At 40.3% G+C, this 24,516-nt stretch overlaps 1 protein-coding gene across 1 annotated transcript in view; it reads left to right on the top strand.

The window, feature by feature from the left end:
- Positions 1-4,061: 4,061 nt before the first annotated feature.
- LOC134674238 (protein CASC3-like) overlaps positions 4,062-24,516 on the top strand; it is a 28,083-nt gene continuing 7,628 nt past the window's right edge. The window contains exons 1-16 of the mRNA XM_063532299.1: positions 4,062-4,342; positions 4,632-4,703; positions 5,442-5,542; positions 7,050-7,188; positions 7,934-8,028; positions 9,643-9,768; positions 10,399-10,632; positions 13,815-13,899; positions 14,262-14,349; positions 14,773-14,904; positions 18,061-18,134; positions 18,615-18,686; positions 20,451-20,541; positions 21,657-21,724; positions 22,878-22,973; positions 23,850-24,016. Coding sequence (XP_063388369.1) covers positions 4,271-4,342; positions 4,632-4,703; positions 5,442-5,542; positions 7,050-7,188; positions 7,934-8,028; positions 9,643-9,768; positions 10,399-10,632; positions 13,815-13,899; positions 14,262-14,349; positions 14,773-14,904; positions 18,061-18,134; positions 18,615-18,686; positions 20,451-20,541; positions 21,657-21,724; positions 22,878-22,973; positions 23,850-24,016 — 1,712 coding nt within the window. The 5' untranslated portion in view covers positions 4,062-4,270. The remainder of the gene's footprint in view (positions 4,343-4,631; positions 4,704-5,441; positions 5,543-7,049; positions 7,189-7,933; positions 8,029-9,642; positions 9,769-10,398; positions 10,633-13,814; positions 13,900-14,261; positions 14,350-14,772; positions 14,905-18,060; positions 18,135-18,614; positions 18,687-20,450; positions 20,542-21,656; positions 21,725-22,877; positions 22,974-23,849; positions 24,017-24,516) is intronic.

Below are 24,516 nucleotides of genomic sequence, written 5' to 3'. Positions count from 1 at the left end.
ATTGCGTTACAATATCGTTACCCGCTTGTCACAATAGGCTGCCTAAAAGTATTCACTAAGCTTTACTTGCATGATTTTTTAAATAATTTTTGGGCCTATGGTTCGAATGCTAAAGGGCTCCACCTCCGGGCACATTTTTTTCCTTAGCGAATATTTCCGATAATATTTTCCTTATCAAAAGTTGTGCCTCGAGGCCTACAGCACACAGAGCCACATGTCCATCTGCACGGTCGAATTAGAAAATATTTTGGAGTGCCTGCGTCGTTATAAGCGTGAAAATCCGCTATTTATCATCTATTGTAGAATGGATTACCCGACATAGACCCTAAAATCCGCTATGTATCATTTCTCGTACTATGTTACTTTGGCAACAAATTGCTATGTGTACAAACTTCACACATGACGATTTTAATGAACCAAATTTAAGTCGCTATGTAGCAAAACTTGGTTAAAATAATAATATTGTAAAAAATTACATATAAATCTGTTTATTTTCTTCAAGAGTATCATGTAAAAATCATTGATCTATCAGAAAAAAATACAGGCGCAACAAATATATTACAAACAGGAAAATAAACAGTTATTTTTGTCTCCTGAAAAGTAGCTTAAAAATACATGGCGATTTTTTTATTCGCACCGACGAAATGACGTATGGTCACCCTAATTAGAAAGAGATGCAACGGCCCACCTTGACTTCTCTGTGGACACACTTTTTGGCCAATGTACTCTATCCAGTTTATGCCGGCTACATACGTAACGATAAATCGTTGCGATAAAACTGTGCAGTCCGACTGTGCAGATAAATACACACGGTTCGATTTATATGCACAGTCGGACTGCACAGTTTTATCGCAACGATTTATCGTTACGTATGTAGCCGGCATAGACATAATATATATATAGACGGTGTCTCAGCGAGCTGTCACTGTTGCCACTTTTGTTTAGTGTACGATTATACTGTATGCAATATTATTTGCGTTATTTGACACATTGTGACTGACGTATATAGAGATGTAACTAACCCAAATCGATTGTCACAGCAAGCGATTACGATTGGATGGCACGTAGACTGAGGTATCGAATTGTGACGTATAATGAATTTTTATTTGAGATTTAAATAAAGCTAGAATTATATGGTTTTCCCGCAAGGTAAATGCATTTAATACACCGACCGAGTAGGTCGCACCCATCATCAAAATCTAAACTAACTGGGGATCTATTTTAAAATTTACTTATGTTATTTCTGTGTCAAATTTGTTGTCTGTTAGGTGACGATAAATATATCCATATTTACAGTTAATTATCCACCTTTTCCTTACTTTTATTAAAAGAAAAATTAAAAATTCATATCGATTTACTTAGACTACTACCGATTCATAACGATGGTGACCGGCCAACCCTAAAATTAAAAAAAAAAGACGTAGAACGTAAACGTTTGCAGTGCAGTTGTTTTCCTTTGTGATTTCGATGTGCAAGACATTTTACGTAGTATTGCTGTTGTGAGTGACAGACGTCAAATACCGCAAATAATGTTGTATACACTTTATAACAATGTGGCCCACGTTGCTGTAGCCATGTCGATAAAGTCATATCGATAACCTATCGACATTTCTTGCAATTTTAATTTTACTTCAAAGGCTTAACGATACCTAAAATAACCAAAAACGCTTTTATTCTTTATTGTGGTTATCAGATCACAATTTTATAGTCACGCCCCAGCAGGGAACCAAGGGAAAGTTCAGATATTTAATTAAAATACATAAATACCTCCTAAAATAGGTTTCCGCAATAATTGAATTATATTATTATATTATAATATATTCATTATCCATTAGCATTTCAATTATGTTTATGTTTAACGAAGATATTGAAGCTTCAATTAATCGCTATTTCGTTCCGCTGTGTAGCGTTTATCGATATATAACATGATTAAAATCGACTTTTCACATCCCTAAAAGAGCACACATATACGCTTTTACGCACACATACACAGCCTGGGCGCATCAAGAAAGGCAACACTTGATTTGAAGTCCACCTTGTCAACAGTATGGTTGTCCTTTTTTGACAAACGGCATTTTAAAAGAGCGAGTAGAGAGAAATGATACTAGTTGCTGCGTCGTGAAAGAAAACAGAAAAGGTTGGGCCCTTGGTAGCCGGCATTACTCTCTACGTCCGTGATTAGAACATGGCAACATTGCCCGATAGTTGCGTTCCACTCTTCCACTTATCAATACTATGTCTGTTAAATACTTTTATTTCATTGGTAAATCTTTTCACCAAAATTCTTCACGTTTTTTGTAGTTTTAATGTAATTAGATAATTCAAACATGTAATTATAACTTGGTCAAGCAGACCTTGTCAGTAGAAAAAGGCGGCAAATTTGAAAAATGTAGGCGCGAGGGGATAGCGTCTCATAGAAAATTTGAATTTTGCGCCTTTTTCTACTGATAAGGTTTGCTTGACCATCTATAGATATTTTTTTCAAAGTGATTTACTTTTCTTTTTAATTTTATGTTCTTTTACTTTATGTGTAAGAGGAACACACTTTTTTACATTCATGCGGAGATGCGGAGTTGCCGGTCCAAGGGCCCAACCTTTTCTGTTCTCTTTCACGACGCAGCAACTAGTATCATTTCTCTCTACTCGCTCTTTTAAAATGCCGTTTGTCAAAAAAGGACAACCATACTGTTGACAAGGTGGACTTCAAATCAAGTGTTGCCTTTCTTGATGCGCCCAGGCTGTGTATGTGTGCGTAAAAGCGTATATGTGTGCTCTTTTAGGGATGTGAAAAGTCGATTTTAATCATGTTATATATCGATAAACGCTACACAGCGGAACGAAATAGCGATTAATTGAAGCTTCAATATCTTCGTTAAACATAAACATAATTGAAATGCTAATGGATAATGAATATATTATAATATAATAATATAATTCAATTATTGCGGAACACCTATTTTAGGAGGTATTTATGTATTTTAATTAAATATCTGAACTTTCCCTTGGTTCCCTGCTGGGGCGTGACTATAAAATTGTGATCTGATAACCACAATAAAGAATAAAAGCGTTTTTGGTTATTTTAGGTATCGTTAAGCCTTTGAAGTAAAATTAAAATTGCAAGAAATGTCGATAGGTTATCGATATGACTTTATCGACATGGCTACAGCAACGTGGGCCACATTGTTAATCGTACACTAAACAAAAGTGGCAACAGTGACAGCTCGCTGAGACACCGTCTATATACCGGGTGTGGCCTGTAACACGAGCAAATAATTTAAACATAGATTGTACTCCTCAAACGGGGACACCTTTGTTCAACAACTTTTGAAAATTATGAAGTATTTTGACTCCCTATTTTTCATATAAAATAAATATTATCTTCAATGGACGCCATCGCCATGCCATATCATTGTGATTGACGTTACTTGTCACGCCTTAAACATAACAAAATTCGCAATACATTGCGTCTTAGAATAAACTTTAAAGTGTATTAAAAATCAAACCACAAGTTATTTTTAAATGTTGCTGAACAAATGTTGATCAGTATGAGGAGTACAGCCTACAGTTAAATTTTTTGCTCATATTACAGGCCACACCCGGTATATATTATGTCTATGTGCCGGTCGCAAACCTCGGAGTAATTAACAATGGAGTCGCCATTAACAGGCGTTCCCCTCTGTCGAAAATAGGCGGCCAATGGTCAACCACATGTCAACCATATGTATGGACTGACGTTTATCTGACATGACGTACCTATACATTTGATGTGCCCCTCCCCCGCAAAAAACGGCAGACTATTTTGTACCGAAAATTTTAGACATGGCGTCTCCGTTGGTTATATCCTCCAAGGTCGCAAACATTAGTTTCCATTTTACGTACGTTGTTCCAATAAAAAGTAAAACAAAAAAATTCTACAGGGACAAAAAAAATACAACGGTGAACCGTAATGCTTGAATATAACGAATAGTTTCATTTATGGTTTTTGCGTTTAATACAGTCATCTAAAGTAAACGCCAATTACATAGTTTTATCGAAAATCTGCGTTGTATGAAACGCGAAACGTGAACCTTGATGGCCGCTAGAAACATTGATAGAAAAAAAAAACAATTTCACTATCTTCACTTGTTTATTAGTGGTTATACTCTTTGGTGTAAGCATTTTGTTTGAGAGGGGATTACACGGACAGTAGAAGTGTAATCGTTTATATTACGTGGAGAAATTGATAATATCAATAAAACTGGAGGTCTTGCAAAAACCGGAGGGCGGCGACATGTCGGTCGTAGCGCGACGGGACTCCGGAGACTATTCAGATTCCCAGGACATCGAGCGAAACTCGACAAACGTGAGTTAGAAACACTGACCGCCAGCGACAATGGCAAAAATCAGCTTTCGTTTGGCCATTATAAGTATTACGCGGGCACTTTCACCGGTGCATTCGCGTGACGGTGTGACCATTTCTTTTCGCAAATGAGGTCACGATTGGGACCACTCTCCGCGGCGCCGTTGGTGTGTTTAGACTTTAATTTTAGCCGCGGGTGACGCCACGTAGAATTTGAGACTAGTTTTGAGAGCAAAGTCAAAAGTCAGACTTGTTTGTTGTCATGCAACTGCTAAAGGTGGCTGGTTTGCAGGATGGGCCGGAGTCGGACTACGACTCGGCGGCCAGCGACTCCGAGCACTCGGACCAGGACCCTGAGAGTCAGGTAATATATTCATGCAATTTCTAATCCATTCCAATTGTCATATTTCTACTATGATCAATTCTAATGGCATGCTTATTGGATATTGAGGTAAAATAATTTCATATGTTCCTACAAAGATTCAGTATATCTTGCCTAATGGTTTTAGGTACTATTACAATTGTTTGAACCACATGTGTGAATAAAATGAAAGTAGGTACATAATTATATACATTAGTTGTTTAGTTTATTATTTGAAGGTATAATTAATAACAAATCACAAACATATGTGTCTATATCTAGAAATTTGGGGTTTTTGTATTTTCTATCCTAAAATGCATCCGTTAACACAAGCCAAACACAATGGAGGGTCCTAAGTTCAAACCTCCCTGATGCTGAAAAGTACTAATGATGTCGGTTAGGAAAAAATACGAAAAGACAGTCTAAGATTATGTCCAATATTTTGGATGGTTTTGAATTAAGGGTTTAAATATCTGGGAGACCGAGCTTTGCTCGGAAAACATAATAACTCATTAATGCGCGTTTTCCCAGAGATAAGACCTAGGTCTAGCTAGCTAGATTGCTGTGTCAGCCCCGAAAACTGCCATATAACAAATTTCATCAATACCGTTAAGAGCTGTTTCCGAGATTGTTGAAATAGATAAACAAGAATTGCTTGTATAAGTTATTAATTTCAAAAAGCAACTACCTACCAATCTTGACAATACAGTTAACATGGACTTGTGTTGAACACATTTTCAGGAGACAGAGAGGCGAGTAGATGATGATGAGGATAGGAGTAACCCTCAGTACATTCCGAAGCGGGGCACATTCTATGAACATGATGACCGAACTGCAGCTAGGTGAGATTTATTTTAATTTTTACAATTTTATATTTATCTTGTGTAGTTTGTTATTGTTCATTTGTAGTGGTCCAATAGTGTAAGCAGTATTTGAACTAGTTCTCATACATAATTCTGTTGAAATAGCCTACAAATGTGTACTTTGGTTATAGTGCAATAATTAGGCACCTTCAAGTTGGTCTTATAATGCAAAACAATAGTGGCTATAGTCACAATGTTATAAAACTTAGTTAGAGCTCATAACAATTGTTTTACTCAATATTAGATGACTGTCTAAACTGTCTAAAAAAAAGACTACAATCTGCAACAATAAGAGATTGTATTAACATTTAACTTAAATTTGTGACAAAACTTATAACAATGTTGGTTTTTGTCCGTCTATGGGAAAAGCTATGATTTTATGGTTCCGTTTTTTGCCATTTGGCTACGGAACCTTAAAAACCATAGTTGATTTAGAGTTTTCAACTATTTTGCTTGTTTATCTGACTAATAAAGTGGCAGATAATTATATAATCTGATTGACAAATAAAATGTAGTATACATATATTTACGCCGTAGCTATATTATACAACTACTCATTCTTATACAGTTTGACATGTTATAATCTCTTCACTGTGTGAAATAAAAATCAGAATTTGATGACACCTATTAGCAACTACATTCCATTTATACCAAATAGCCGACAGAAGCCCTAATTACTAAAGAACATGTGGCAAATAAACATTACAAATATAATTGGCTGCAGCTTTCTAATGTTCGCGCTCCGCTGGCCAGTGCGTCCGTCGCGCGCACTGCGTGTATGCAGTGCAGCCAGCACTTGGCTGACCATGGGTCTTGGTGGACCTTATTTATTCACTAATAAGATTCAAGGATGGCCAATTAACTGTGAAAACGATGATGGCAGTGTAACTAACTGATTAGCAGACTTAATGTATTTGCAATTAGGTTTGTTATAAAGACAAGACACAGCCAACTTTGTTAGTCTGGGCGTTATAAATTTGAGATTTTAATACATTTTTCACTTATGTGATATTTAAGAGCATAATAAAAAAATCGTTTTGATTTGTATGTCCTAGGCTCCTTGCTTAGCTTTACAGTAAGATTGACAACTAATAGCATACAATACATCAACCGAGTCGCCGTTTTACAGTACTTGGCATTGGCAATGAGGGCATGACATTTAACATTAATTAAGTTTTGAAATTCAAAGGTTTAATTATGAATAGTGAATGAGTGCAAGAGAAAGAGCTCTTAAACAAATACAAGAGCAAACTGGAATGTTTTATGTAATTCCACATTAGAACAGAATTTGATCAGCAAGTCATTCCAAAACCGACATGAAGTTAGGTTAGGTGAAGGAGGTTAGGTTAGATGGTGGTGTAGTGTAGTATAAGCCTACGTGAATATCTACACTACTGCGTCAATAATTGCCCCTTAGGCTTCGCAGCAGCTTTGTGAAAACTAGTAGTCCAATAACAATTTGTGAAGCGTTGTGTTTGTATCGTAGCGGCTCGGAGCCGGCCAACACGACCTCGGAGACGTCCTCCGAGCAGACTCCGGGCTCGCCGGCCGCCGAGCGGCGCCGCGCGCGCAAGTCCGAGGTCATCGACCGCTGGGCGCACGACAAGTTCAACGAGAACGACCAGGTCCCCATACTTCCCATACCATACCTTATTCTAATGAAATTACGATCAGGGGCCCTAATGAAACTAAACGCTATGATAAACGTAAAGGAGCCCACTGAGTAACAGTCCGCCGGGCGGTATCGGTTGTGACGGTGTCAGTTGTTCGGAACTGTCAAAATATTGTTCTAACTGACAGGCCGATACCGTCCGGCGGACTGTTAATCAGTCGGCCCCTTAAGTAATGTATGGTTGAGATAGTGTTTTGTTTTTTCTAAACAATTGTCATTTTGACTGCCACCTTGGGCGCACAATGTCACACAACACACGGCTTTCTCTTTTGTAAAATGAAGGCCCTTTGATATGATGCCCTTTTAATTTTAAAGCAGAAACGCCAAGCATGAGCAATTTTGTACAGTCGGGTCACCGCCGGTCCCTTGTGTGACAAAGATACTCATAGGAACAGACACGTCAATGTACGAAATCTTTCATGTTTAGCGTCGCCACTTTAGTAAAACATACGATCATTCGCAAATGAAAAAGTCAGTCAAGAAACTACTTTGATTATCGTTTACTCAAACGAGACTTATTTTATTGCACATAAAAAGTGGACAACCGGGGGACTTAATGCCACTAAAGGCTTTCGGGGTACTCTCGGTCGCTACCCCCCGACAGCTCCCCACAAGCCGCCCCGCCTAGCGTAGTGCGTGTCGTTGTGGTGTGTGTTGACGGGTGGTGTGTGTTGACGGGTGGTGTGTGCACTGTGCAGGCGCCGAAGTCGCGCGACGAGCTGGTGGCGGTGTACGGCTACGACATCCGCAACGAGGACGCGCCGCCGCACGCGCGCCGCAACCGCAGATACGGGTAACCTCACACTCTACACTCTACACCCTCACTCTACATGCTACTCGAACGATCTCGGTTTTAGACTACCGATTGATTCACAGCACGGCCGGTGCGCCGGCTTCCTTGACTTCATTCGACTTTTAAAGTCTACAATGGAAGTTGCTTAGCGGGCCAGATGAGCATAATGATTTGAACACAATTTTATTATTAAAATCTTATTGGGGACGGAAGCGAAGCGTAGAATATTTTGACTTCTCGACCGCGTAGCTATTTCTATTGCTGACCGTACACTGATGTTTACATAATGTCTTATTTGACGATGAACTCTGAATTAACAAACAACCTATTCTGTTCTTACGCGTTTCAAAATGGAGGTACCGACATTTCCGGTCAGTGAACTAAGTTATTGCAGCATGATTATTGGCTTATTTATTACATTCGATCAGTGCATGGCATGCTTTCTACGATATTTTGTTATAATACATGACGCCATTGAGAAAATTTAAAAACCTAAGAGCTTAATAGTTACACATTGATTAGTGTTTATTGCAAGTTCATATATTCCAGTACTAAATGTAAGTAACAAATGTATGTTATGAACTCACACTAAATACAGTTCTGCATCCTGACCGCTTCTTTTTAAAATTTGTTATATACAAAGGCGAACTTATACATAAAAGGGATCTCTTCCGGCTAATCTTTGAGAAAATGCAAAAGGATCAAACGCTAACCGTCGTACTGATGAACTATTGTGATACTAATGTGAGGGGTTTCCGATCGAGAGGCCGAAAAGACGGGTCCCCGTCGCCCCTATTTGATCGATCCGCCTAGACGATATATCGACACCACCGTGTCGCACCGATTTTACTGCCCGATCGGGAGAGGCCTAACATATACTGGGTCAAGCAAATCTTGTCAGTAGCAAACGGCGGCAAATTTGAAAAATCGCGGGTTAGCAACACTGTGTTCGAATAATTCGAAAATCGCGTGTCATCTGTGTTTTATCTGTGGAATGTGGATCGCGAATGACAGCCATCATCTTGTTTGTTTACAAATGGTATACAATGTTTACATTCTGAATCGATTCTATTTCAAGAGATATTTCTGCTGTGTCACCATTAAATACCAATATATTAAATAAGACTGTGCTTAATTAAAGCTAAGGTGCCTACAATGCCTACAGTGCCAACTGAGAAAACTAATAAAATATGAAAATCCAGTATGACATCTACCTGCTGAAGCAATGATTTTATTCATACATTCTTGTTTAATGGCATAGTCCACTTACAATTTTATTTTGAGATCTTCAAATTAGTTAATCATTTTTATCAACATCACACATTGCTTTTAAATCGTCCGTCCATACGTATTAATAACAATTTCAAACATTTTCAATAGAGAATCCGCGAGTGACAATTTGAATTGACGTACGTGACAAGGCGCGCTCGGCGGAAAAAAAAAAGTTTTGTTTCGATGTACATTGTACATTGCTGCTTTTCTTAGCGCAATACTACTCTTTGAGTGTTGCCCTACTTTAGTTTGCTTTACATTGCTACTGACAAGATTTGCTTGACGCACTATAAAAGAGTCGCAAATGATATGATCGATGCGTAACGGACGTGTCTTGTGCAGGCGCGGGCCCAACAAGTACACGCGCACTTGGGAGGACGAGGAGGCGTACCGGCGCGCGCAGGCGGCGCCGCGCCGGCCGCCCGGCCCCGACGACTTCCCCGACCTCGACACCGCGCACAAGCACAGGTACCGTCCGACCCGACACCGACTAAACTCCCCCCCCCCCCCCCCACTTTACGTGTAGGGGAGGTACAGAAAAAAATATCCAAGTAGTTTTATTTTACCGCTTTGTCGGCGTGATATCCGTGCCGAATCTAACGCTGACGATCACGTTCCCGGTTGACTATGGAACCCTAAATAAGTTTTTGGCAAAAATTTCATATTCGGTACGAGCTTTTATCGCTGACTGTACTTTTCTTACGACCGACGACTGATACTCGTCGAGACCGTTCTAAAAACCCCTAACGCGATTAGGTTGCGTTGTTTCATCGCGGAGTTCCTATGGCCACCTCCTGTCTCCGTCGTCAGATCGGTTCGACAGTACCATATTATTGTATTGTCATCGGAACTACATACGGCTGCCAATTTTCATGACGCTGCGATCCTTCGAATATGGTTAAATTAGTTACCTTAGATTCCGTTACATAGTTACATACGTAGGTCGACCTAATAAAAACTTGTTAACGACGATTACGACGAATCGAGAATTTCCTCCTTTTTCTGAAGTCGGTTCATAATGTATAAACACTATGAACTACGTGGTTCAATTTCTAGAAACATGCTTCTCTAAAACTGTAATTTGAATGTCTCCAGCAGTAGAAGGCTCCGCGGGCCTCGTCCGCGCTCCAGGTCGCAGCCCACGTCCAACGAGTCGCTCTCCAACGGCACCGCCACCGGCGCCGCGCTGCGCCGCCACGCCTCCACCAAGGCCAAGCCCAAGCCCAACGCCAACGCCAACGCCAATGCCAGACCGGACGCCAGCGCCAAGCCCAAGGAAGCGTTGCCCAAGCTGGAGAACCTCACTATTACCACTACTGTACTCAATAACAAGTGAGTATTGGCACAGAATAAATAATAGTACTAGGTACAGAAGACTCACTCTCTAACAAAACGTGTCTGTTACGATCAGCACAGATATGGCCGCTAGGTGGCGACAGCGCCACGCGCGGCTTATGGCAAACAGGCAAACCCCAAAATTGGGGTCGAACGGATGCACTTTTAGCTACCTGTAGCAAAGGGACGGAATCGCGAAGTGAGTCACGCCTGGCCCCTGTTTCACCAACGTGACAGGTGCGACGAATTGTAAAATCACTGTTGCTGACGTCACAGGCATCCATGAACTACGGTTACCGCTTACCATCGGGCGGGCCATATTCCTGTTTGCCACCATCATTGTATTATTAAAAAAAACTTTATGATATCGGAAAAAAACAGATATTTCTCTTGCTAAGTTTATGACAATTGTCACAAGAAACACTACAATTGTCACGAAATTCCGACATATAACTTAATGAGTTAACTGTCAAGAATTACCTACAATTCTTCTAAATCTTTGACAATTGTCAGAAACTTCGCAGGAGAAATATCTGTTTTTTTCCGATATAATAAAGTTTTTTTTTAAATAATACAATGATGGTGGCAAACAGGAATACGGCCCGCCCGATGGTAAGTGGTAATCGTAGCCCATGGATGCCTGTGACGTCAGCAATAGTGATTTTACAATTCGTCGCACCTGTCACCGATGTGAAATTGGGGCCTGGTATTGGTGCCCACCACACATGCAGGCTTCCGTCACCACAGCTAGTGCTACATACCAGAAACAACGGGTTCAAAGTAAAATATTAAAATTTAATTGTGGTGGACCCATTAATGTTCTTATAGATTTCCAACTAGGCCTTAGCCGCGTAAGCTGAAGACGCGGGTTCGATCGACTTGGTCACATTTTCTTTAGTGTATGATATCTATTTCAATTTATCATTATTTATATTTGGTTGCTCTACTGTTTTTTGGAAATCTAGACACGCGGCAGCGTGTCAAGCCAAGTTCAAGCAAAGGAACTGGCTAGCCAGCGCCGAGTGTAATATTACACGAACCACTTGGTGCCACTTTTGACCCTTCTATAACTCAAAACATCTTTGACGTAAACACATAAAACTACGTGTGTTTAATTATATCCATAAGGATATCTAGAAGCCCAAATTTCATGAAGCTAGCTCTAACGGTTATAAAGGTATGAAGGTCAAAAAGTCGTAAATTTTAAGACTGACTTATGACTTATAGTACCTAAACCTAACCTACTTCCAGATGACCTAGAAGGATGAAATTTGGAATCCAGCTTGGTTATTGTGTGTAACCGTAGGAAAAAATCTAAAAATAAAATAAAGTTAAAAAATAGGGGGGGTCCCCATACAAAAAAACCACTTTTTATTGGGACTGACATATAAGTACCTAAACCTAACCTACTTCCAGATGACCTAGAAGGATGAAATTTGGAATCCAGCTCGGTTATTGCGTGTAACCGTAGGAAAAAATCTAAAAATAAAATAAAGTTTAAAAATAGGGGGGGTCCCCATACAAAAAAAACATTTTTTATTGGGACTGATATAAGTACCTAAACCTAACCTACTTCCAGATGACCTAGAAGGATGAAATTTGGAATCCAGCTCGGTTATTGTGTGTAAGCGTAGGAAAAAATCTAAAAATAAAATAAAGTTTAAAAATAGGGGGGGTCCCCATACAAAAAAACCATTTTTTATTGGGACTGACATATAAGTACCTAAACCTAACCTACTTCCAGATGACCTAGAAGGATGAAATTTGGAATCCAGCTCGGTTATTGTGTGTAAGCGTAGGAAAAAATCTAAAAATAAAAAAAAGTTGAAAAATAGGGGGGGTCCCCATACAAAAAAATATTTTTTTATTGTAGCGTTGGAACCGTTACAAGCAGATATTTGAAACTACCCCAATATATGTATTATTAAATTTGCTATATTAAAATAAAGTTTAGTCAAAAAATAAGTGGTGTCCCCATACAAAAAACTTTTAATACGCTCTAAACAACCGGCCAACGGTGTGTCGTCGGCGGCGCGCGGTACCACATAATTATACAAAGAACAGAAGTAAAAACCATACAGCGGAAACACAAGAAAAAACATTAAATCTCAATACCTGCCTAGTTTTCTTTACAAAAAGTATTGATATCCCACCAAAAACATAAATGTAAAAAAGGAGAGCCAAGTTCAATACAAAAATTATGCTTGGCTGTGGGGCTCGCCGCAAAAAGAATGGAGATCTAAATGAGTGCCACTGCCAAGTTCTATGCAAAATCCAAATATGTATTTATAGGAACAAAATAACATTATAAACAAGTATTAAACTCTATTTCCTTGCTTTATTGGATACCTATAACAATTGCTGTTATTTAAAAAAATGTGAGATCTTAAAGTAGGTTAGATTTGGCTTGGCCAGGTTTTATCAGAATTACAATATATATAAAATGATTGATATAATGAAAACTGGCCAAGTCAAATCTAACCTACTTTAAGATCTCACATTTTTTTAAATAACAGCAATTGTTATAGGTATCCAATAAAGCAAGGAAATAGAGTTTAATACTTGTTTATAATGTTATTTTGTTCCTATAAATACATATTTGGATTTTGCATAGAACTTGGCAGTGGCACTCATTTAGATCTCCATTCTTTTTGCGGCGAGCCCCACAGCCAAGCATAATTTTTGTATTGAACTTGGCTCTCCTTTTTTACATTTATGTTTTTGGTGGGATTTTCAACACAAGGCGATGCTCACGGCTTCATTTCTAGCCACGGTTTCATATATATCGAGTCTCTCTGATCTGTTTTGGAAATTGCCCGCTCCTGATACCGACTAAATTGAATAAATAAAGAGCTCCTATATCGATAACAAAGCGGAAACTCCAAATAAGTGCTGATCAGGACTAAAAACGATTTAGTAATTGTGAAATTGATAACGAAATTACAGTTTATTGTAGACTAGTGACCCGCCCCGACTTCGCACGGATTATTAATGTTATTATACACTTAAACCTTCCACGAGAATTACTTTCGATAGGTGAACCCTGCATGAAAATTCGTTCAATTGTTTTTTTTAATTTATCGCGAACATACATACACAAACAGACAGACGCGGCGGGAAATTCTGTTTTAAATATGGTGTAGTGAAGCTTGAATGATACAAATGTTGGTTGTTCGCAGCAGCCAGCCGACGCGGAAGGTGAACGCCGTGGCGCAGCAGCGGCCCGTGCCCACCGACCAGGGCAAGAAGAAGGCGCCGCCACAGGTACCACACCTCTACCTGTCTAATGGGGGTGGCCACTCCAAGTATTTTAACCCATTATTGACCGATTCATTCTTATAGTAGAGATGCGTTTTTGTTTCATGTGTAATGGCAAGTATGTTGTCGCTACGGACTAAAGAGTTAAATATCGCTATGCTATGCTGGCGTTTCATCTGTCAGTCAACGCCATGTGAATCATTTGTAGTAAAGACATAATAAATATTCAAGAGGAATAGAATAGGTACATTTTGCGACGCAACCTAACGTAACACACAATCTAAATGAGCATTGAGGGCGTCGCTGCTCGCGATGCGAACGTTTGTATTTTGGTCATGAAAACCATTAACAAGGAGTTTTGTTGGCAGCCGGCGGCGCCTCAGTCCCCGCCGGCGCCGGCGCCGCAGCAGAAGGCCTCCACTCCCGCGCAGCCCGCGCAGCCCTCGGCAGGGACAGGTACCTACCATCTTTATACATGTTTGGCGTTATTCATAAACGCGCTACAAACCTTTAGTTAAACTATCGTTTGTCTTGATCTATCATTTTGACTTATGTATCCGTAAGAAAGGAATAAAACAAATTGTAAACTTGTAAAGTTTTTTTTGAATAAGGGGGTTAATTTCTAATGTCACGTACTTACGCATTTGCGGGTGCAACCGAGGCGATGCGCCGCCATTACATTGGCAGTCTCGCACCAAAATGGAAATTGCGATCCACCTCCTAGTACACCGCTGCGGTTGCAACTGCAAGGCCGGGGTAATCATTGAAAATGAATGCACACAAATATGAAGAATTCACTGATGTTTTGGTATCTAGTATGTACAAGTTATCTAAACTCCTGTTATCGGAAATGAATGGAAGTTGCGTGTAACGTTCCAGGCGCGGAGCCCCGCGGCAGTAAGCGGTATAGTAGCCTACGGCAGCGCCCGCTCGCAGAGACGTACTCGCCGCAACAGTCGCAAGGACAACAACAACAACCCCAACAGCAGCCGCAGATGCGATATCATCCAGGTACACATATACCAGCGATGCTTGGAAACCATCGGTTCTCCACGCGGCGAACATTCCTGATGCGCTGCAGCGCCATTGAGCTGTGATCAATAATTCATTAGAAATTACTGCGCGGTTCCACGTTCATAGGTTAACATCCATTGCTCTTGCTGAAATTGTGAACAGCGGTTGACACTTTCGGCAAGATTTATTTAAAAAAAAAACATCCTGTCATCGCCACTGGCAGGCGTGGCTCACTCCGCGATTTCGTTGCTTTGCTACAGGTATAGCTAAAAGTACATCCGTTCCACCCCAATTTTGGGGAAAGCCATAAGCCGCGCGTGGCGCTGTCGCCACCTAGCGGCCATGTCTGCGCTGATCGTAACAGACGCGTTTTGTTAGAGAGTGAGTCTTGTGTACAGTCAGCAGCAGAAGTCGCTATACACTCCAGGTGCTCAAAGAGAGATAAACGTTTAAACTGTCAAAAAGTTGTTGACTGTCATGGTAGTATTTACTTGTGAGCGCTCAACGTGTCACAAATATGTTAACAGTCGCTATTCATTAATTTTTACACTTACAACAAGTCATTGATACCTTAGCTGTCAAAAAACCAATGGTATCTAAGCGGTCAACGTGTCAAATATATCTGAACAATATGGAAAAATAGACTTTAAAGCATACAAGTATGGTCGAATATTGAATAAAAGATAGCCATGCTAATTTCAGGTAAAGCTTTTTGACAATCATCGAAAGCAGTACAGTCTTGTCATCACATACATCTATCTCACGTTTTGCCCTTCAACCATTTGACAGGAGCCTCTCGGTCAACTTACTGCAAACTATTTCTTTTAACAGAATCGTCAAGACGAATGACACATAGCAAAAGCTAACTGAAGCCGAATTTAGAACCAATTGTCAAGGCACGTCGTGGTCTCAGTAACAGGCGTTTGCTTTTCAAAGCAGAGACCGCGGGTTCAAATCTCAGTCGTACGCACCTAGAGATTACAGCTTTTTGTTTTTTCTTTTTGGGTTTCATTTCTATTATTAATTTGTGTCTTCTGGTTTTATGTTAATTTCGCATTAGTTTATATAATTTTTGAAGATAATGTCACATGTAGCGTATGTACGACTTTCTATCAGGACGTTGTAGGTTTGAACCCGCAGTGGGCGTTACTTAGATTACTCCTGTGCGGAATGCCATTTGATATTTACTACTCAAAAATCATGTTTGTTGTATGGGAGCCCCACTTAAATCTTTATTTTATTCTGTTTTTAGTATTTCTTGTTACTTATAATAGCGGCAACAGAAATACATCATTCGTGAAAATTTCAACTGTCTAGCTATCACGGTTCCTGAGATACAGCCTGGTCACAGACGGACGGACGGACGGATGGATGGACAGACGGACGGACAGCAGAGTCTTAGTAATAGGGTCCCGTTTTACCCTTTGGGTACGGAACCCTAAAAATGCTGGTCTCTTCGAAAACTGACTAAATTAAATTAAAGGATATGAAAACAATGCATTTTATTAATTTCAGACATCATGTTTCATAGTAACATTTATTGCTTAAGACCTACACAATCGATATCTAAATAGAAATAGTCTTAGTTTTATTTTTCAAAACGTTCGGGGTTCGATTCCCGAGCTGAGTACACATTTTTTTTAATGTATGAATGCAGTTTTTCGTGTTACTGAAATCGATGACATGATTCCTAAGAAGAGATCGGTGTATATCTTATAGTATCAGATTTTCCCATACTGGCCGATCTAAATGGGCCACCCTGTATAGTATATTTTACTACAATAAGTGGGCTAAATAAATATATTAACATATTATATATATTATATACCGGGTGTGGCCTGTAATACGAACAAAAAATGTAACTGTAGACTGTACTCCTCATACTGACCAACATTTGTACAGCATCTTTTAAAAATAACTTGTGGTTTGATTTTTAATACACTTTAAAGCTTATTCTAAGACGCAATGTATTGCGCATTTTGTTATGTTTAAGGCGTGACAAGCAACGTCAATCACAAATGATAAGGCATGGCGATGGCGTCCATTGAAGATAATATTTATTTTGTATGAAAAATAGGAAGTCTAAATACTTCGTATTTTTTTAAAGTTGTTGAACAAAAGTGTCACCGTTTGAGGACTACAATCTATGTTTTAATTATTTGCTTGTGTTACAGGCCACACCCGGTATATGGTATATAATATGATCAACGGTTTGGAAGAACAGCCGCATATGACAGTTAAAATAAAAAAAAACGATCATTCTAGTAGAACCTACTTATTTATTGTATAAGTTTGACACTTAACGATAAAATACTTCTTTAAGAAAGGAGGTGTCAATTCGTAGTGCTACAGTATTTATTTTAAAGTTAAACAGATAAAATATTGATGCTTAGTTACCATTGAAATAACAACTGCTTAGCAACTGGTGGCACCCTGGCTGCTGACGTACGTGATTGACAGTGCGTGTAGGTATTAATGACAGCAGCTTGAATTTGATTGCTTAGTTACCACTGACTTTTTAACCGTTATTGTCATTGTGATTAAATAAGGGTGTATGTGTTAAAGAAAAACTCAGAAGTTAAGGTATTTGTGACGAACTGAAAGCTTACGTGAAAATGACATCTTAGATGTCCTTATTTTTGTGACGATTGAAGTGTATATGTTTTCTTGGACACCTTGCCCGCTCAGGTATATCTGCTGCTGACTGTACCTAGTACTATTATTTAATCTGTGCTACTGGCTATTTACTAGTCGTTTAAATCGAAAAATGTCGTTTTCCCATGTGACTTGCTGTACTGGCCTCCTAGCCGGTTATTCCTTATTTTCTGAGTGTTCATTTCTTGCCAATCTACACTCCCTTTACATTGAAATATCTGGGAGACCGAGCTTTGCTCGGAAAACATATAAAACTCAAAAATGCGCGTTTTCCCATAGATAAGACCTGGGTAGATCGATTTAGCATTAATTGCTCGTTTAAAGGTATCAGATATAGAGTATTGCTCGCGCGCCGCAGTTTCATTATGATGCGGGACAAAACCTACTAAAATTGAGAATAAAGCGCGTAGATGCGAACATTAATCTATTGCTTTGAAGACGGTGTCCACAGATGAAATATGGAGGAGCATTTAGTGAAGTAATGTGTTGTTGTTGCAGCAGAGTACGCGGGCGGCGCGTCGCCGGCCGCCGGCCACCAGGGCGGCCCGCACCCGCAGCCGCTCATACACCCGGTACATACCACTCATTATATATCTGGGAGACCGAGCTTTGCTCGGAAAACATATATGTATAAACACAAAAATGCGCGTTTTTACAGAGATAAGACCTAGCTAGATGAATTTATCGCCCACGATAACCCCCATATAGCAAATTTCATCGAAATCGTTAGAGCCGTTGCCGAGATCCCCAAAATATATATACATATAAATAAATAAATAAACAAGAATTGCTCGTTTAAAGGTATTAGATATAAAACAATATATATTCTTATTCTTAAATCGTACATTTGAATATTTGCTTCAAATATTGGCATTACCTGGTATTCCTGGGATCTGATAACGCAGTCGGAAGGTAGCAAACGGAAATGATCGATGGTAAAACACAACTTGGAGTTTAATTATGAATAATTATTTCCTGCCATAGATAAAACAATTTGAAACGTGTGAAGTTATTAGTAACACATGTATTATGACGGCTATATCTATGCACAGGTGCATCGGAACGCAGGCCCGGCGCAGCACGGCCCCGCGCCGCCGCAGCACCCGCAGCAACACTCGCAACAGGTACTATACGACATCTTTCAGTTAGAATTTTTCACATTGCCAGGACTCTTAAGTGATTTGCACCAAAAACGAATATTGGTCTCTAATAATTTCCAGAGTACTTATGTATGTTTAAAGACCGCCTTTTGTTGCCTCTGTCTTCATGTATTATGTAGGTATGTCTCTCTGTAAATGTTTTATTGGGTGTTCTGCCTTTTCGCAGAAAGAACTATTTTTGGTGGAATTTCAACCAACATTTCGCCGACGTTTCACTTTGACAACTAACGATTAGCAAATTTTGTATGACAACGTTTCAATTGGTAGAATTATTGTAAGAGGTTATTTTTTTTTCAACAACCTAAAAAAACGCAATTACACAGCAACTTTGGGGTCAAATATCCGAACTTTCGTGTCAAATATCTCGGCCATTTTTGATGTTAGAGAAAAGTTATTCCTACAAAACGGCCCCCCTTTGGCACTGTCTGACCAAATGAAACAATTGGTAGACAATAAACAACTAAGGCCCACTTGCACCATTTCACTAATCTGGGATTAAGCGGTTAAACCGTTAACCTAGTGTCAAATTGTAACGCCAGGTTTAACCGGTTTACCCCGGGTTAATAAAATGGTGCAAGTGGGCCTAAGTGTATATTATGCCAACTAAAACATTCTACGACATGAAAGTTGGCATTTTGAAAATTGACATTATAAAAGACAGACCAAACGTTTAGTTGGTAACTGTGCGGTTGGCAAATAAAAAAAAAACATTTGATAAGTTGGGAAACGAAAATTCGGCGAAATATAATTCCGCCAAACGTGAGTTGGGAAGTGATAATCGGCCATACCATTTTCGGCGATAAATAAGAGAACCGTTTTATTACAGAATAAGTAATAGTATTATCATGCAGAACGGACACGCACCGCCCCGCCCCGACTCGGATTACCTCGCCCCGCGACTGAGTTCTGACGGACTCCTGACATACGCTCAGTTCGGCTAGCGACGCCGCGACGCGATGACGTAACGTTCAAAATGCCGGTGTATTGTGCGATGTACGGGTACCTACTTATTGTAGAAATGAATAATAATATAGTTTTCCAAAGAGACGAAATGTGTATCAGTAAATAAGGCTATACTTTTGCGTAAAAATAATAATATCATATGAAAAAACCCGTTCGTTGAATTTGTGAATGTTAAGCCAACATTTAATATTTAAAGTACCTAAGGTAACTAGACCTTCTACACAGATATTCCTCGTAAATGTTTTATTTTTAGTTTAACACTCTTTTCACAAAAAAGAACTTGTTGGTCGCGGGACATTCGCGTTTGATTTTTAATTTAATTTTAATAATTTAACAATTAATTATGTATGTTACATAAAATAATCAATAGGGATCAAAACAATAAGGTACATTTAATAATGGCGTGTTGAAAGTCCAAGTACGTGCAGGACTATAAACTGACAAAGCCAATTCTACAATTGGAGCGAAATAAAACATAAACCTATATTTTGTTTTTTTACGTATTTCGGTCGAATTATGCAACGCAGCGGGCCGCTCGTCGTGTCCTTCGGCCGGCCTCGGCAAACCTCGGCTTCGCCTTCCCCGCGCCGCGCGCCGCACGAGACAGCCCTAAGCCACTTACTCACACAATGACGCGTGTACAGACGTGCCGTGCACACATATAAACGCAAATGATTTTCGATGTATGGCGTGTCCGCCCTGTGGTTTTATTGAGGTTGTGCAATAAAGAGGATCTGTATTGTATAGTATGTTTAATGTTTTGAGGTCCGGCACGTGGGCATGGTGGAGCCGCCGCAGCTGATGTCGCACGCGCACCACAACATGCACAGCCTGCCGCCGCAGCCGCACTCCATGGGTACGCGTCTTCTATACTCATTATGCCATACCCCAACCACTGGCCACAAATTGCCCTAAATGGATCTATATCTGAATCCCTAAAGTCTTTTCTCCTACCTTTGCATTCCCTAATATTTTTTGTCCCTAACACTAAAAACCCTAATTTTGGTTTCCCTAATTATTGATTACTTATCTTAAATATCCTAATGTTATTAAGCATATTTTCTTTTTTGCGAGGGTCGCAGTTCTAACCCTAACCTAACCTAATTTTGTGGCGGCAAGTTCTAAAACCTAACCATTTTTCAGAACCTTACATTATGGAAAATAATCGTTATGACAGTCGATCGTTAGGGCATGTGACCATTAGGACGAACCGGTTAGGGCGAGTGACTTTAGGACAAATGTCGTTAGGGATTCAGAATAACTCCCGCCCTAAATAGGGAGGATTTGGCAGGAGGTAACACTATAGGGCACCCTAGCGGGAGATGCGCCGCCGCCTGCACGCGAGGCTGCGCGCGCGCACCCGGCGAGCCGGTGACGCGCCCACGGCTAGGGCACTGGCGTTACTAAATATGATGGCTGTTGAGGGTCATGATATCGATATATTTGCGGATAGTGCTGGTAGATTTCGCAGAAAATGTTACCAATTTTTAAATGCTCTATTTTACTGATGATTTTTGTGTGTATAAATTTGTATCTATTATTTTTTGGTTTGTAGGAATGTAGTTTATTTTTAATAATAATTTAAGTAATTCGACTATCTCGTATCACATTTTTGACATTTTTATTTTGTGTTAGAATTAAGAATTAACATGTAAACGACTCGGTGACTTTACTGTAAGTTTATTATGTATCTTGAATAAATGAAATGAAATAGCAGCGGTCTCAAAACAATGGCCTAGTCAGTTCGAAAAATTCAAGTACTCCCTGCTGTATAGGTTAACTATTTCTTTTATTTGCCCCCAGATTATAGTAAGGATTTAAAAAAATCAATAGCATTTATAAATTTGTAATTATTTCTGTAATGTTATATATATTTGAAACCAATATTTAGTTGTCCGTACATGTAATATTGAGAGTGTGTATAGTTGTGATGTGAACAGGAGTAGTGTGACGTGCCTGTCCGTGTTGCAGCCGCGGCGCCTCTCGCGCCGGCGCAGGGCTACGCGCCGCCCGCCATGATGCCCGCGCAGTACATGCAGGTATACTTGCTCAAACCAAACTCACTAAATAACAACAAAAAAAACTATACTCATACTTTTCTTTTGGGTGCTAGTACCAGTGTAAGACAAAGATAGTTTGATTATCTCGGTCGATGTTTGAAATGAGACAGTCCTTTGATAAACTATATATAGCTCACTTACCTGAATTGTCTGCTCACCACCCTGCACGAGGGCTTAAAAAAGCTGCAGGACGCAGATGATTGATTTAATTTTGTATTAACACATTCAGTGCCAGCTGAGCTACGCGCTAAGTGCGTAGCCGATAACACAGGAAAACCCGTATGTAGCGAAAAGCGTCTACGTACAGAGAACCTGACCAGCTGCTCACTGGCAGGGACTGTTAAGCAGAAACATCTGCAAACGATACCATAATGCTTAAAGCAAAAGTGAAAAAAGCCACCGCCTCGCGTGAGACTCGAACTCGCGACTCTGGGACCAACGTTTTACTCACTAAGTTACCGGGTCTTACCACATGACAGCGAATATGTCCACCATATCCCTCCTAAGGCGCATATGAAGGATATGGTGGAAATATTCGCTGTTATTAATAATAGTTGTTATTGTCATCATCATCATTTTAGCCTTCAGTCGCCCACTGCTGAGCATAGGTCTCTCTTCGTGTACGCCACTTATCTTTGTAATTGTCATTGTAATAAGGGGTCATCCATTAATTACGTCACACGTTTAGGGGGTGGGAGGGGGTCAAGAAAATGTGACATCATGACATGTTGTGACATGGGGGAGGGGGGAGTCACAAACACTGTGACGTCATTTTAACTTCATCACTATTCAACAGTAACGGAAAATTAATTTATACATATATTTTTTATTCGCTGTACATTTAAATAAAGAGGTTTTGGAAGTAGGCAATTTTCGTTACTAATTGGTTTTGTGTTATAAAATTACTAATATTTCTTTTATCAAAAATGTTTTTTTATTAAAAAAATAAAGCCGAGTTAGTATTGCCGATTTCGTTGAAAACAAAATTGCCTAAAATGTGACGTCACACCAGGTAGGGAGGGGTTTGCAAAATGTGACCAAGTGTGACAAGGAGGGGGGGAGGGGTCAAAAAACCTAGAAATTCGTGTGAAGTAATTAATGGATGATCCCTAATGTGTGATTGTCCTCGCAGCAAGGCGGCAACGGCGCGGTGTTCGGCGGCGCGGCGCTGTACGCGGCGCCGCCGCCGCAGCCCTACCCGCACCAGCTCTACCAGCATCACAATTATGTGAGTACTGTCTCGGAATTTGTCGCAAAGGACAGTAAGTGGGTATACGATTACAACTTAATTCACAGGAGTCTGTTTCTGTACGTGTCACGTAATAAATGTTCTTAACAATATGAAATGTATACGGATTCTTGAACAAGTCGCCGATTCGATATCGGGTCGCTTGAGCCCGGCGGTCTAGCCAAGGTGACGATCGCTTGCGCGTCGCCGTCGAATCGCTTCGTGTCTCTCTATCACTCTTCCATATTAGTGGGACAGCACAGACAAAACATCATCCAGACTGAGCATAGTCGCGCTACACCCTCTGCCACGCATACGGTAACTTTACTCCATGTTCGAGTCGAAAGTGTCTTGAACGGACCAATCACGGCACGCACGCATTTTTGGCATCATCGGTTGTATGAAATAATGCTCTAAACTCGGTCTAGAGGATTCCTAGTATACGTGTGACAGTGACGGTTGCGTTTCGTTCACTACGAAGCGTTAGCGATTGGCATGTTGGCTACGGGGCCTAGGTTTACGCGGCAACGTTATGTGTAGTGTAGTCGAACGAGCGAGCGAAGCGAAGTGAAGTTCTTACATTCAACTCGGAACACGCGGCTGGTTAGGGGCACGTCCCCGCATTTCGATGTTTTTAAGCTGAACTATCAGAGGATAGTTTGATACACAATAACTTATGTAATTTGTTTTAATTAAAATGAAATCGGGTAAACGTATAGTCGAGGGCATTATATTTTGAGCAGGCTCGATCGAGAGGTTATCGAGCTAGAAAAGTTTAAAAAGTTATTTGCTAGGGGCCTCGCTATTCTGGTCACTCACATAACTACTAGTTACGCTCGTGACGTATGTGACCGGTATGTGTCCCCTTGTGGGCAGGCGACGTCGGCGGGCGGCGTGACGTACTACACCGCGGTGGAGCAGGAGCCGCCGGCCGCCGCGCCGCGCGCGCCGCGCCGCCCCACCGCCGCCATCCCCATCGTGCCGCCGCAACCCCCGCCGCAACCCCAGCCACAACCCCAGCCGCACCCCCAGCGCCCCGACAGGTACCACTGCTATCTTACTGACGGGCCGTTAGCGAACGTCTCCGCTTCGGCATATCATATCATATCATATCATTTATTCCATTGTAATCATGTTCATTTGTACATTTGGTCTTACATTTGGCAAGTAGGTACATGATACCCCGCTAGGGTGTACAATGTAGGATTTTAACTTGTACATAATTTTAATTTCGAGATAATATATATAATAAGCTTTCGTATGTCCGTATGTTCTCGATCTCATCTACTAACATTTATACGCAAACCTCTGCGTAAAGGGCGTCGCTGACTCGATCACGTGGCCTACCGTGAAACGCGACAATCGGAAGTTCGGTTTTTGTCTCTCTATCGCTCTTGCGAATTCGATCGATAGCGAAGCGAAGCGGATAACGCGATTTCGATTTTCGCGTTTCGCGGTAGGCCACCTGTAAACAGACCGCCTTGATGCATCAATGTTATAGTAAAACCTTGTCAAAAAACTCCTCTCCATGGTTTACTAAACA

The sequence above is a fragment of the Cydia fagiglandana genome, chromosome 19 (assembly GCF_963556715.1).
Source record: "Cydia fagiglandana chromosome 19, ilCydFagi1.1, whole genome shotgun sequence".
NCBI lineage: Eukaryota > Metazoa > Arthropoda > Insecta > Lepidoptera > Tortricidae > Cydia > Cydia fagiglandana.
This window is presented reverse-complemented; position numbering and strand designations above follow the sequence as displayed.